We start from the raw sequence: 14,629 nt of genomic DNA on the forward strand, positions 1-14,629 counted from the left end.
TTTACTAGTTTAAAACACCCACTGAATTATCAAGGTGTAGTTTCACAATAGGTTTACCCTGCTATTGAAAGGTTAAATATTTCCCTTTCAGCTGTACATTTCTGTCCTTGCACAATCAGCTACATCTTGTGGGAACTGAGCTGCAACCTGAGCCAATGCAAAACACACTAAAAGATTATCTATTAATGTAGATGCGTTTATTGTGTGAATGCACAGCACTAGTACCAGCAAGGTGTGCACAGGATGACCAACAGGATGACAGGACTGCTATTTGTGATAGATATTAAGGAATTAAATTAACTTAAATCAGCCACAAATCCCCACAATTAGGCTACAATAATTTAGATTTCAGGTAAAAACTGCATAATCACAACTCCACAAAATATTCCAGGTCTACACACACCAGGGATTTAACGTAACAGAACACAAAATGGGACAGCATCATTCTATTTATTCCCCAATAACTGCTAGCAACGTTTGTTTGTTGAAAGCAGAGATGACACTTCATCTACCCAAGGAAACTCCTAGATTCCTCCTGTGCATTTGACTTTTAAACAGTGACACTCACAGATTAACCGAAATTCCTTCAAACAACTTTAAATTCAACTATCAAAAATATTTATAACATCTGCAAAAAATAAGCATTTTCAGTTTGACTATTACCATTATTTCCTTCTTCTCTTTTTACCTCATTTTTTCTGTATTCTATACTGAAATGAATCTTCTCCACTTTTTTTTCATTCTTTTTATATCATTCTTTTTTCCTCTATCATGTTTTACCCTTGCACTTTTTTCTGCTGTTGTCCTCCCTTCTCTTTATCCGCTCTGCCTTCCTCTCTCCAAATGCTTTGGCACTCGGAAGAAAACACCCTCAAGCCAGTAGCTGAGATCTAATTGTCTAGAAACAAAACCCTGCAGCTCCTGAGCTTCCCAGAAGAGGCAGTTCATGGGATTTCACCACAGAGCTTTCTCTAAACCAGATCAGCTTGCAATGTAAATTTAATCCTTTTTAGCTTCTCATTAAAAGGTATATGATCAGTCTGAAACTCTCCATCCTACAGTCTTCTCTGGTTGCGAGAAAGTAAAGAAAGAATCCTATCTTTTTCCTCAAATCATTTAATCTCCAGGTTGCTAACAATCTGTATTAAGCCATCTTTTTCCCAGAAAAGGATCAAGTATCCCTCTCTGCCAAGTGAATGTAGGCTCTTTTACCTATAATTTGAAACTCTCTCAAACAGCAGTGTGCAAATCAGTGTTTTCTCACCTCCCTATGTCCCACAGGTAAAGATATGAATAAGGGCAATATGCGTAAAGAAGTCCTCACGTATTGGTGAGTAACTAGCTGCTTTTCACATAGAACTGTGCAAACAAGATTCTGAAGCTTGGGAAGTTCCTGGAAGTTGCTACTTAAAAGTAACATTTGTGAAGTCTTTTAATTACAGAACAGCACGGAGAAGTTAGAAAGTAGGACTGAGTTCTCATGTGGCTTTCCATCGTCTTGCGCATACAGATTTAAACCCCCTCCAAACTCGATCACCATTATGTGATCTACCCAGGTTCAGAGCGTGCAATAGCACAGTAGCAAACCTCCACGCCTGCCTGTGCTTGTTACCATTTAACCTTCCCACTTACACAGTTTGAAGAGTAGTGATACCTAGAGAAATTTAACATTAAAGAACTAGTCAACTACTTGCCACTGAAATAGCACTCAATAGAACAAGAAGAGTGGCAGGAATAAATGGTGTCCTTAGACTCTAAGAACCAATAATCTCAACCAATGGAAAATACTTTTTTTTGGTTGGTTTTCCTTCGTCCAAAAACATACCAGAGCCTCTCCACAACTTAGTTCCAGTGAAGTTTTTTTATATTTTTCACCGAAGTGTTTGTAATGGAAAAAACAGGAATAAGCAGTGTACATGTCATTACTAAAATGGTATTATCACTAATTAGCATTAGTGCTTGCTCAGCCTGAGCTTTTTTTCCCTCTAAATATACAACTAGAAGCAGTGAAAACTCACAGAAAATGGGGGCAGTGGTGGAACACCTCAAAAAGGAAGGGGCCCCAGCAAATCAGCTGGATGAGGTCATTAAAAGCAGAGAATTGTGTGAGAAGTGCACCTTAAGATTAATGTTTGTATTGAATTAGTATTATCGAGCAAGCAGTGGAGAAAGAGATTATGCAAGAACAGAAATAGAGCAATTGAGATGGTGGCAGTGTTGTACAGCATAAGCTTGTTGGAGGAGAAAATGGGGAATCATTGGAGTATTCCAGACTATGCTAAAAGATAGCATGAAGCTTAGGAACAGGATACTAGTTGCAGTATTCTGTGTGAACTGGAGTGGTCTACTACTAAGCTACACACACAAGAGTTACAGCAGTTAAGAAGAATATTAAAAAAAATTAAAAATAAAAAATAATTTCTGCAATATAAAAAGTCAGAAATAAATAAGCGGTGTATTAACAATACCATGAGAAAACAGCAGTATGACTGGTATATTCTGGCACTGCCTGAAAGTGGAAAGCATTATACTGACTTTGGCTAGCACTTCTCATTCCTCCTCCCACTTTTGGGGAGAGTAACACAAATTCTTCGTGTTTTCAGCAGACCTCTGATAGTCAGGAAAGAAGGTAACTTTTCATTAATGAAATGTCTTTTGTTTAACCTATGATATAAACTATGAAAAACACAATCTCCTCAGTAAAAATATAGTAGCACATCAAAACAACAGGTTACGCTTGAAAGTATCAGGTTTTATGAGCCTGTTGAAGCAATACCGCACAATGACACAGCACACAAATATTCAGGAGCTGCCAAACAGCAAAGAAAGAAACTGGGAAAAGAAGCTACAAAACTAGGGATCCCTTGCATCACTCCAATCACATACGCCTTTTCTGGTGGGTAATCCACCATAGTCTCCAAAAATAAACTCTACTTAAAGACAAGTAATCCACTCTATTTGCAGGCATCTCTTTCTACACAGAACTGTAGTTCTTCCTAAGCGAAGGACAATACAAGGGGTGTGGGGAAGGGGAACAGGGAGAATGAGTTAAGCCCAGGCTCTGCTCTATCCCAAAATACTTCCAGACCAAGCAAACCATTCCCCTTCCTGGAAAGCAGCTGTCTCCTTTTGTTACCCATTTCCCTTGCAGCTCAAGCAGCACCAGTTTATGCTACTGAGGATACCTGGTCTTGGGGAAGTGCTGTTACAAATACTGAAGCGTGGATCTTTTTACACGTTTAAAAATCCTTAGGACCACCACTTGAAAAACTGATTTTGTTGTCTTTGGAGTCAGGCGCAGAGAAATGAAAACACCATGCAACTGTATCACTACTCTGTTAGTTATGCCTATTACATCTTTAATTACGTGACCGCATACCCTTCTTCTCTCTCTCTCCCCCCTTCTTACTGCAGCAAATGGCAGCCCTTCCAGTGCTCCTTTAATCCTGGAAGAACAATTGGCAAGACAAAGAATATTGTTTTCTGAACTAAAAAAAGAACTGAAGCACATTTACATAATTACGTTTGTTTGGGAATGTGACTCGATTAAAAAACAGGAATAAATGGACATAGGATTCCCAAAAGCTAAACAGAAAGCATCTCTCCTTTAACTTGACTATCTGTGCTTCCATTAAATCCTTCTGACTTTCATTCACACATCAGGAGCAGAGCCTAGTCTGACAATTACACGCTAAGGAAGAAACAGTACCTTTCGAATAAGACAGTTAAAAAAGCATAGCTAAGCTGAAGAACAGCAGGGTTTATCAGGGAAAAGCATAAAATCAATAAATTCTTACCTGTTATTTAACGTGGTTGGCAAAGGATGCGTTGCATTGGGTGGCACGGTTGCATGAGCGAGAGGAGAAGGGTTCTGTGATATTGTTGCTGGGGTCTGAATTACCCCATTTAAAGCTCCTACAATTCCATTGATTGCCAGCTGGCTGGCTGGCAGTGCTCCAATTATTCCACCCACACCAGGCACTGCAGGAATGGTGGAGGTTACAGTCTGCATACCACTAGCTAGTGCCCCCACTGTCACACCATTGACCTGTTGAACTCCGGTGACTCCTGAGCCTTGCTGAGCTGGACTCTGCCCAGCAGGTGGTGGAGTGGAAAGAGCTGATGAACTGCTGGTGCTTTGTCCGCTGGAGGTTATCTCCTAGTGTAAAAACAAACAACAAAACCCGCTCGGCTGCATAAAATTTCACCTAACAGCACAATGGAAGGCCTATGATGACTTAACTTGTAACAAGTTTAAATTTAGAAGAAACACATAAAGATTACCTGATTTAATACAGGAAGAGAATTGTCCGGTAAAAAACTGTTTCCCAGATGAGGGCTTTTACTGCTGTTCAAGGAATCAGTGCTAGGTGCTAAAGTAATTATTTCAAAAAAACACAGAGTGGTTAAATTTCTGTGATGTGTAAAAAGATTCAGAATAGTTATTTCAAAATAATGTCAAAGGTAAACATAGAAAATGAAAAGTCAACCTTAAAATCACTGCTGAATAGTAAAATATTAACTAAATAATTGGTGAATCAATTCAAGCAGATGTGCTCCAGACTGGAGTAAAAGAAAAACTGCACTGAAGTAGGAATGGTTCATATAAATCTGCCAATTTACTTTTAAACATTTGAACATCGACAAATATTTAGTCTATATTCAACCTACGTGTATATGCATCTCCCACCAATGCCATATGTGGATGAAATAGGTATTTCATATAAATACATGTTCAAATTATTTTAATACTCTCCTTTACTTACCTGCTTGTACTGGAAAGGCATGTACTTGATGAGAAGGGCTAGGATTTGAAGTTATTGTTGGAAAGGGCACCGAAAGCTGTGCATTGAGTAGCTGAAGCCGCTCCTTCTTAGCGGTCAGATTCTTTATCTGTTCTTCTAACCGCCTATTTTCAACCTGAAGTTGGTGTAATGATTTAAGCATTCCTAAAACTAAGGTAAAAATGCATGTGTTACCTTTCACAACCACATTCAAAGAATGACTAACACCTTTATTTTTAAAAAGATTCTGTATTACCATTTAAGACTAGCATGAAGTCATATGTGAAAATATAAATAAAATTGAGACACACATTACAGAAATTTGACTTTAAGTGGAAAGGTTTAGGATCAATCTTGTGTAACTTAAAGTGCAGAAAAAAAGTACACAGCATGTGATAGTGATTTTGCAATTTATCTGCACCCTGGCTTAAATACAGATAAAATTGCATTATTAGAGCCGACATTAGTTCTAAGCAAACAGCAGTACAAGATAACTTATCCCCAAACCAGAATATTAAAATAGTATTATTTTAAGTAACACAGGTTAACTGCATACATTTTTGTTGGGGAGCGGGGGGGGGGGATCTATTTCAACTGCAGTATTAGAAATTTTACACATCAAAACAGAAGCAGCTTACATTCAATATACATTCAACTAACAATGCAGCCAACTAACAGCATTTATGTAAAAACAAGCAAGTTTGTGAAAAGGGAGTTTTTTCTGCTTTAATGCCTTGTACACCGAGTCATAAACTTACAGAAATAATGAAAAAAATGTCATCCAACGTGAAGTTATCACCTTGTTGGGAGCAGGAGCTCTCTTTTGCTTTGAGTGGCAATCTACAAAGCACCCGGCAGGGAGCACTGTGTGAGCACTGCAGTTACCACCCCTTTTTGTGCATCATCTTCTGTACTAACCTGATTTTTACCAAGCACAGTTTTCTGAAACTCCAGTTTGGTTCCAGAACTTGGATTTCCCCATTAGTATTACAGTGTGACTGTAAAGCCACAGGGATAGCCATTTTTTTTTAAATTCTAAATTGTATTTGTTTAACATGACCTCTGGGCCTACTACAGACATAAGTCTACTGGTACAGGCACATCTGGTCATTTCCCAAGGATTTAGCTTTTATCCCTCCTCTTCAAGAACATACAAAGGAACCCTCAGTGAGCCCAAATGAGATGCAATAAGACTTAGCTAAACCTGTCCTCCAGCTATCATGTTTAAAGGATTATCCCTGCATGAATTTCCTCACAATTAGCATTTTTGTCAGGATACCATTCATAAAAATACCAACTAGATACCACTTTACACTACCAATGAGAAGACAAACATGTTCAATAAAATATGACACAACCCCTAACCTGATATTAAAAAATATTTTTTAAAATTTATTCAGTCGCCTTTGATATTGATATATTGTTGCATATGGAGATCCAAGTGATCTACTCATCAAGTACGTTTTTAACATATTCATTGCTTTGAGAATTTCTTGAGAAACACAGAACATAATAAAGATACGAAAGCCCAGTAGGACACCTGCCTAAGATTTGTAAATATTTTTTTAGAACAGCAACAGAAGTAGGCGGTTTAGATTAAAAAATGAAAAATACAACATTAAAAAGATTAATATGCCAATCTGTATCACATAATATAAAGCAAACTGGGGAGCTGCACTATACCATTTACAGTAGAGGATCCAAAGTCCAGAATTCATTTCCAAACACTGCAACTGACCAGCTGGATCTGCAAGTCACTTCCTCTTGCATGACAATTTCCCCATCCATAAAAATGGAGATAATTTTAGAGAACTTTTTCATAATCTATTGAAGCCATGTGCCGGATTAAGAATTATGTTACAATTATACTGTATTTCTATTCACAGCAGAAAATAAGTTTTTTAAAAAGTTCTTGGACGCGCACTGAATGGCAGTTCTGAGTAACACAGTTAACAAAAGCAGTAATAAACAGAATGTGAGCACTTACTGTCACTAGGGGTGCCTTGCTCCAATAAAAACTGTTGTCCTTCACTCCATTGCCTCTCCAGAAGTTGTTCTATGCTGGCTGCTACTGGGGGCAAATTTTCCCCACAACTGTTCCCTGATTGATCATAGCGAATCTGCAAGCTGCTTACAGGAGACCTGTTGAAAATATTGCAATTAATTGTTTAAAGAAAAAGATGGAAGGAAATGTGTTAGTAAAAGGCTGTTGAAGTTTCTTACCTTGTATCAGCCCTTACCACCTACATATCTTAGACTTCCGAGACCAAGTTAATTCATCAAAATCACTAAGAACTCCTGGTTCTGACAAGGCTTTATTAAAAGGAAGATATAATATTTCACAGCATAAGAATTTACACTGAGAAAGCACATAACCTCTTCTTGCATACAGACTAACAATACCCAACTGACAAACAGCATTGTACTAAATTATACCACACATACTTCTACAGCAGGAAACTTTTGTATGTGGATACATAGAGCACCTGTCTCAAAAAAAAAACCCAAAAAAACCAAAAAAACCATGCAACAGAAAATCTTCAATTTTTTCCCAGAGAAAACTGGGAAAACAAAACCAATTTGTTAAAATTGGGACAGTAATGATACTTCCACATAGAAAGGCTGTATATAATTCCACTGCCTAACTTGTTCTAAAAAGAATCATGTAAAAACCACATTTTTGAGAGACAATGTGAAAATATTATTTTGCAAGGGACACAATGGAAGTTAAGTTATACTCTGCTTGTCCTGTGCACACTTTATATACTTCCTTTTTTACTCATTATCACACATAATTCAAAGAATAATCCCTTTGCCACGTCTTCTCTCATTCAGAAGAAAATGAAATATTCAGCGGACAGCCACTGAGAAAGCTGGGGACCCCTCAGGTCCCTTGAGAAGGCTTCTTTTGCACTGGGGATGGGGCAAAATTTAACCTTTGAGCAAAACCAGATGCTCAAGTGTATTTCTGACTCAGGATTCTGGCCTCATGTATGTGCAGTCCCATTCTTCATACTCAACAAATGCAAAAAAGTCAGCTGTGGGTTTGTTTGTCTTCTTGTTGTTTTTTTAAATTAACTCCAGTGAGCTCAAATTCTGCTTTTTACATATTAGTTATTACTGTAAGTGGTAAGTATTGGTGCTATCACAGGATCACAGCCATACTGTTCTACATGTAGTGCAAACTTAGCAACAAGACCACCATAGTCCCAGTACAGGACAACATATAGAGCTCAGGAAATCAGTGTGTTAATTATGATTAGCATAATAAGCAGTGGTCACAGCACATTAGCTACCTAATGACTGTCAAACATTTTGTAGGCACCAGAGCAAAAGCGATTTTTATGAGAAAAGGTTTTAAGTAGGTGACTTAAGAGCTCTGTAATTTATAAATAATTCCTCTTTTGCATACAGGATGAAAGAAGAAAAACGCTTGTTAAAACAAAAAGCCCTGATGAACGGGTAACCAAGGTAGTGGCTTTTGACAAGAGATGACAACTCAACACCATTTAACAGTTCAGCACAGACATAGCAAAAACAGCCTTAAAACTAGTTCTTTACATGATGTGCCTAAGTGATAAGAAGGAAGGTTTATGCAGAAACATTCTGAACAGATGTACTACACACCGCACAAACAACACACTTTAAAAAATAAACCAAAACCAGAAAACAAATACAGAAAACCACCACATAAGCCCCCCAGCAACTTCTTTCTCTGTATGCATGCTTTTGAAGGATGCATAACTAACAGATTGCACCGTTTGAATTATAAATCACAAACAAAATTCTTGTTGGGCTTGGGACTGTCTCCTATCAATTTCACAAAGGTAGAAACAAAGCAACATGTGACTATATAACCTCTGCAATCCTTCACTGGAAGCCTGTACAGAAGGAGCAAAAAACCCCTAACAAACAAAATCTAGACTTCTATGTATCACAACGTTAGTCAATCCATCCTCTTCCTGCTGAACCCCTACCTCATCCATTAGACATGACATGGTTCCTGCATACTAGGGTTGAATCCTTATCCCAAATAGTATTTGATTATAGTTTCCAATAGGATTATAGATGTGCTGTATGCACAGGTCCAATGCTGTCGCTGAGATGGGAATCCCTCGTTTCATGTTTCATGCCTTGCTTACTTTCAAAACTGTTTTTTGTTTAAATTTGGGGTACAGTTATTCATACTCTTATAGTGTTAACTGTAAGCAATACTGCATTTAGATATAGGCAGACATACATTATTTCAATGCAGGTATTAGATAACGCATTTTAAAATCTAAGGTTAACTATGGGGTAAAAAAAAAGTTTAATTACTCTCTTGGGAAAAGCAGCAATTCCTTTGCAAAATGGAAACAGCACACATATACCAGGTATATTTCTCACGTATATTAAAATTTTAAATATAACAGCTTAAACATTAAATACTGTGGTTACACAGAGATAGGAAGATATAACAATACAAATTTGAAATGACCATACAGCTCATGAGTCACACTTCTCTGAAGAGCTGCAATCGGCTGCATCATCAACAGCAAACAATTGTTTCTGCAACTGTTTGTATTTTAAGCAACTATTTGATAATTACATGGGTTTTTTGAAGAAGCGTGTTATTTATGTATCTTGTAAGCTTCAAAGGGAGCAGAGTCAGAACTTGCAGAAAAATAGATTTAATAGATAAAGCAGGTAACATTCAGAGTTGCAAAGTTTTCAGATGGCAGATTTTTGAAGTCAGCTTTTTATTCAATACAAATCATATTTTCAGTAATCAGTCACTTGTTTATTTAACTGGGGAAGGTGGGGAGTTACCTACACATTTTAGTAACATCAACACACATGTGATCTTTCCCATTGCACAAACCAGGGGTGAAATTTGCTGACTACAGAACTTAATTGAACGAGTAAGTTTTCTAAATTTTTTCCACACTAGGTATTTAAGTCTAAGCTTTTCCATCTTTCAGTTCTGAAACTACAGCAGTGATTTCCCCCCCTCCCTCCCCCCCCAGCCGGTTTTTTTGCATTGTTTTTTAACAACTCTACTGCCAAGGAAAAGCTATCTGCTTTGCAAAGTGCTACAGCTTACGCACACTGAAGGAAGCTCTGCAATTGTGGACTGAGGTGGCCTTTGTATCATACAGTTGTTATTTGCCTTCCCCATCAAAACCAGCTGAAATTTGATCATATTTTAAGTACTGGACTGTATATACCCTGAACATACACTCCACAGAAGCATCATATTCAAGAAGTTTGGCTTCCAAATATTCTAACCTAAACACAGCCAGCCTGAAGACAACTATGGCCTACTGCAAATCATACAAAGACCAGGCACTTTCATATTAACCAAGAAGGCATTAAAACTTGTAACTACCACAAAATGCATGCCTAAGAGGACTACTTAATATATAGTCTAGAGATCTGGAATTTCCTAATTGTTGAGCACGTCCCTTTTCAAAATTCTCTTACCTTACTTGCCTGTATATATACAGACATGTTCCTTATTTATAGGAAGATTATATGCTAATTTTAATATATCTATTTATACTGAAAACACAGTCTAAACTGATTTGTAAATTCCCTGTTTATTGTTTTAGAAGCAACATATATTGGAAAGCTTAAAAGCCAGTTCATGGCTAGGTAATAACATCTAAGTATTACAATGGATATTCTCACCCCATTCAACAAGAAGTCCTTTGATTAATTAAGGAATATAATACAAGATCAACAACACCAGGCATGTACATTAAATTATCTAATTTGGAGATATTTATTATAAATTACTGTAGTAAACACACACTGTAACAATCAAATTCATTGTTACAATGCTATATCTGTGTAACTACCATTTTTTAGCTATCCTAAAATCCTTTTCAAGATAAAATCCCCATTGTTAGTCCCCAAGTAAAAGAATACAGTAATAACACTGTAAAATCTAATTCATATGGGATCCCGTATGGAAAATAAAGCCCTTTAAAAACAAAGATTCACTTAAAATACCTAGAAAATATTACTGAAGTATTTAAAACACAATATTGAAATTTTAAAAGCAAGAAATTTAAAACAAAATAATGCAATACAATTCCAGCAAAATTCTTATGTCAAACTTCTGCAATAGAGGTAATCTGCAGCAAAACAAAAGAAGTACTTTTTTTTTTTTTTCCCTCCAAAGAATTTTTGCATATTTTGAAACTGTGAGGAAGAGGGAAGAAAATATCAGTAAAAATTTTAAACAAGTAATTAACTTCTCAGACCATCTTATTCCTGTAATTGTTTTAGTCTTTAAGTCTATGGGATTTTGGAACTTTTGCAAATATGACTAAAAATATGACTACGGTAACAAATCTGAGGAGATAAGTAGTACATGTGGCTTAAACGATAGATAAATTCCTCTAAAGCAAGTCTCCATTTCTTAAGTAAAGTCCTTAATTTGTAAACCTAATTTGAGTTGATATACATGTAAGTAAATTTCAGCACATTTTTAGCTATCTGGACATATTGGGTTTTGTTAAGATGGGTATATCTATATAAAAATAAAGGTATGTATACATGCGTGTGTGTGTATATATATATATATATATATATATATATATATGCTTTTAAAACATGTATGTATTACTAGTAAGACGACAGTGAAGTTTCCAAATCTTAAAACATTTCCTCTGCCTGCACTCTCCAATGTAAATAATGCTTACCGTGGTGAGAGACTTCCTCTGGGTGAACCTCCTCTGCCAACAAGGCTGCGGCTATTATCTCCGAGATCTTGATCTGCAGTGTAAATATTTCACAGCTGATAAATCGACTCTTCTTAGATAAGAGTTTTAAAGCTGATGTAGGTATTTTAAAAATACCTTAAATCTCAACTTCTGCCTGTAGTTAATGCTGAAGAGTGAATACGTAACTAGTTTAAGATTGCTGAACTGTAGCATGTAAGGTGTTGTCCTTACACATTTCTGAGGCTGTACCAGGCCATGGATTATGTTCACTTCTTTCATTCCTTTCAGTTTTACAGCACAGAAGCGTGGTTTGCATTTGCAGTACCCTCCCCTCAGCCACTTTTAATTTGTACGGTGAAAGTAATGAATCACAGCTGTGGACAGCTAATCTGTATGCTTATCACAGCAAATCCTGATGCTCTGTATTTTTTTAACACTTTGCATCCCAAAACAACTCATAAAATATGTAACGCATTAAACTTACCACTGCCATCTAACAAGCACACATTATTCTGCAAATTTACTGAAAACTTTATGAAAGCGTATAATTCACTAATTCCTATTTATAAGCAGAAGCATAGGAAAGTCCCTTACTAAAAAGGTAGTAAAACAAACAAAAAAGGCCTCATTAAATATACGAAAACGTTTTGCTTGGAAGGACTCAAAAGGGTTATTTTCCCTATGGCCTCTCAATAAAATAACCCTATCTGCCCCCTTCAAGGTTGCCCTCCCCCTATTCTGAGTCAAGCGACCTCCGACCTCTTGGAGGGCAAAGACATGACTGATCCATTCTTGGTAAACTGCTAAACTCATTCCCTTCCCCCAAACAGGCATGACTACTACGACATGTCAACAAATCCTTATGGAGGGAATGAAACAAAGCAAAGCCAGTGGCTCATTAAAACTGTAGAGGAGAGCCAACGGCACAAAATGCCAATCGGTAAATATTCACAAGATTATTAAATGCTGCAGAAGTTCTCTAACGGGATCCCTTTCACACCAAGTTGTGTGTAATGCAATTTCATGAATTATGCAAATAAAGGTTTAAACTATGCAGGACAAAACCCAGAGCTGTGTTACTCTTTGCAAAGAGCTCCGAACTGAACACATCAATCACAGAAGTCACAGGAGACATTGTTGCATTCCTGCCTGCTGATGGCTCTGCTTAAACATTTACATTTCAGACACTTAAAAAAAAAAAAAGGGGGGTGGGGGGGGGTGGGGAGAGAAAACCTCACTGTTCTGGGAGACAACTGAGATTTTACTTCCAACACATAACAACTTTATACAGGCACATTTAATAACCAAATGCTAGGCAGAGTTCAAAAATCAAATTTAACAATCTCTTCCATCTGTAAAGCTGCGCATTCGTCACCAGCAGCGGGAAGCTTACCTGCTTGGTTGTTTTCAGACTGAGCTATAAGTCCTGCCATTGCTGAATTTGGGTTCAGCCTATTGCCGTACATGTGGGATGGAGGCAGAGTGAGAGAAGATCCAGGTAGGGTGCTCGCCTGCAAGAAACGAATTAACATTTGAATCCTTCTTTTTAAAAGGGGGGAGAACTGCTAATGTATTTTAAAGAAGCCTTCCTAATGCACAATTATTGACTGTTTTTTAAAATCTGAATGTATTTAAGAGAAAAAAATATTATTTTCCATTTGTGAGTACAGAAATAGAATTGCAGTACTTTGAAAATATATCAGGTTTTAAAGTGTGTTTTACTTGTCGTTGGCAAGATCTGTTAACAAAAAAAACTTCCCATGAAAAAATTACTGTAGCAAATGTTAAAAATACCAACTGCATTTTAAAACAACCGCAGCGTAGCAGGATGGGTAGGGTTCCTTTGCAATCCTGAAGTATGCACTCAATGCTAGGACTTAGTAGCATGGCGACCATGTGGTTATCCTACTAATTATTTAATCTTATTAAACCATTTACAAAATAAGGGCAGGTAGACAACAGATGTCTCACAAATGCTTGGGTTCCTTACATCACAAGCCGGCTGTGGAGGTCAAAAGGTCCAACTTTCAGCTCTATAGTTTAACTACACAGAGCCATATTTCCTTTGCTCAAGTCCGTCATTAGTAAAACCTGCACACTATTTTGTTACTTCCTATTTTGATAGACTTGGAAGCCTGGTGTTTTTTTGTTTTGTTTTGTTTTTATTTTAAAGAACGCAAACAGCCATTACAAGTATGTTTTCTATACAATAGAGGGCTCACGGAATCACAGCTTTGCCCTGACCCCATATAAGGAACTGTATTTTTGGCAGTTGGCCAGCTCTACTTATTGAAGAGCTCCCAAAGTTTGTGTTCATTCATGTTGCTAACCGCAATTCTGAAGGTCTCTGCTGGGACTTGTGCCAAACAAGCGAAAATGAACCCTTAAACAGATGAAGCTAAGGAGGCTGGCCAAAATCTTGCATAATCCAGCGCAATAAAAATACCTTCTTCCTTGGCTGCTTATACTTTTTCCCTTTCGAAGAAAAGATTTGTGTCAAATGCTGAGTTGCAGAGACAGGCAATCAAAGGGGAGAGAAAAAAATAAAAGGCACGGCTGCATATTAAAAAGGCATTTTCCTACCTGATTAAAAAAAATATTTCAGAACAAAGAGAAGATTGCAATATTGGGGGGGAGGGAGGAATCAGAGATACATAACCTGTATGATCACTGGTTTTAAAATGAATCTTTTAAGAAAATGTAAACAACATTTACAAAGGAATTTTTAAAAAAAAAAAAGTGAAAAAAGAAGGTGAACAGGAAGGAACTCAATTTGTGGAACATTTTGACATGTATAACTGCACACAAGAGACAGGGGAAACATACTGGTTATTACAGCAAAATATTACAGAGTATAAACTATGTCTCTGGAAAGAATCACACACTACCATTAAGTTCTGGCTTTCAGCCAACATATTAAACTTGATGAATGGACTTTTATGAATTCGTACAACTGTTTTCAATGATGCTTTATTTACTATATACTGGTGAGAAATTGTGCCTGATACCTTTAAACTGAAAAGTGAAAAACCTGATCATTGCAAGTAATTACTTGTGGCTTTTTCTAACTTTGTGACAGTAGAAGAATGAAAGTATGTGTGAGGTTGCTGGACACAGAACTACAGTTTCACTTCA

At 37.0% G+C, this 14,629-nt stretch overlaps 1 protein-coding gene across 5 annotated transcripts in view; it reads right to left on the bottom strand.

The window, feature by feature from the left end:
- The window catches only part of MLLT10 (MLLT10 histone lysine methyltransferase DOT1L cofactor), a 136,902-nt gene that overhangs the window by 5,627 nt on the left and 116,646 nt on the right, over positions 1-14,629 (bottom strand). For all 5 annotated transcript variants that reach the window (XM_037384883.1, XM_037384885.1, XM_037384881.1 and 2 more), the window contains 6 exons: positions 12,888-13,005; positions 11,474-11,546; positions 6,772-6,926; positions 4,767-4,955; positions 4,285-4,373; positions 3,798-4,159 (listed from right to left, as the gene is read on the bottom strand). In XM_037384883.1, coding sequence (XP_037240780.1) covers positions 3,798-4,159; positions 4,285-4,373; positions 4,767-4,955; positions 6,772-6,926; positions 11,474-11,546; positions 12,888-13,005 — 986 coding nt within the window. The remainder of the gene's footprint in view (positions 1-3,797; positions 4,160-4,284; positions 4,374-4,766; positions 4,956-6,771; positions 6,927-11,473; positions 11,547-12,887; positions 13,006-14,629) is intronic.

Source organism: Falco rusticolus, chromosome 4 (genome assembly GCF_015220075.1).
Source record: "Falco rusticolus isolate bFalRus1 chromosome 4, bFalRus1.pri, whole genome shotgun sequence".
Taxonomy (NCBI): domain Eukaryota; kingdom Metazoa; phylum Chordata; class Aves; order Falconiformes; family Falconidae; genus Falco; species Falco rusticolus.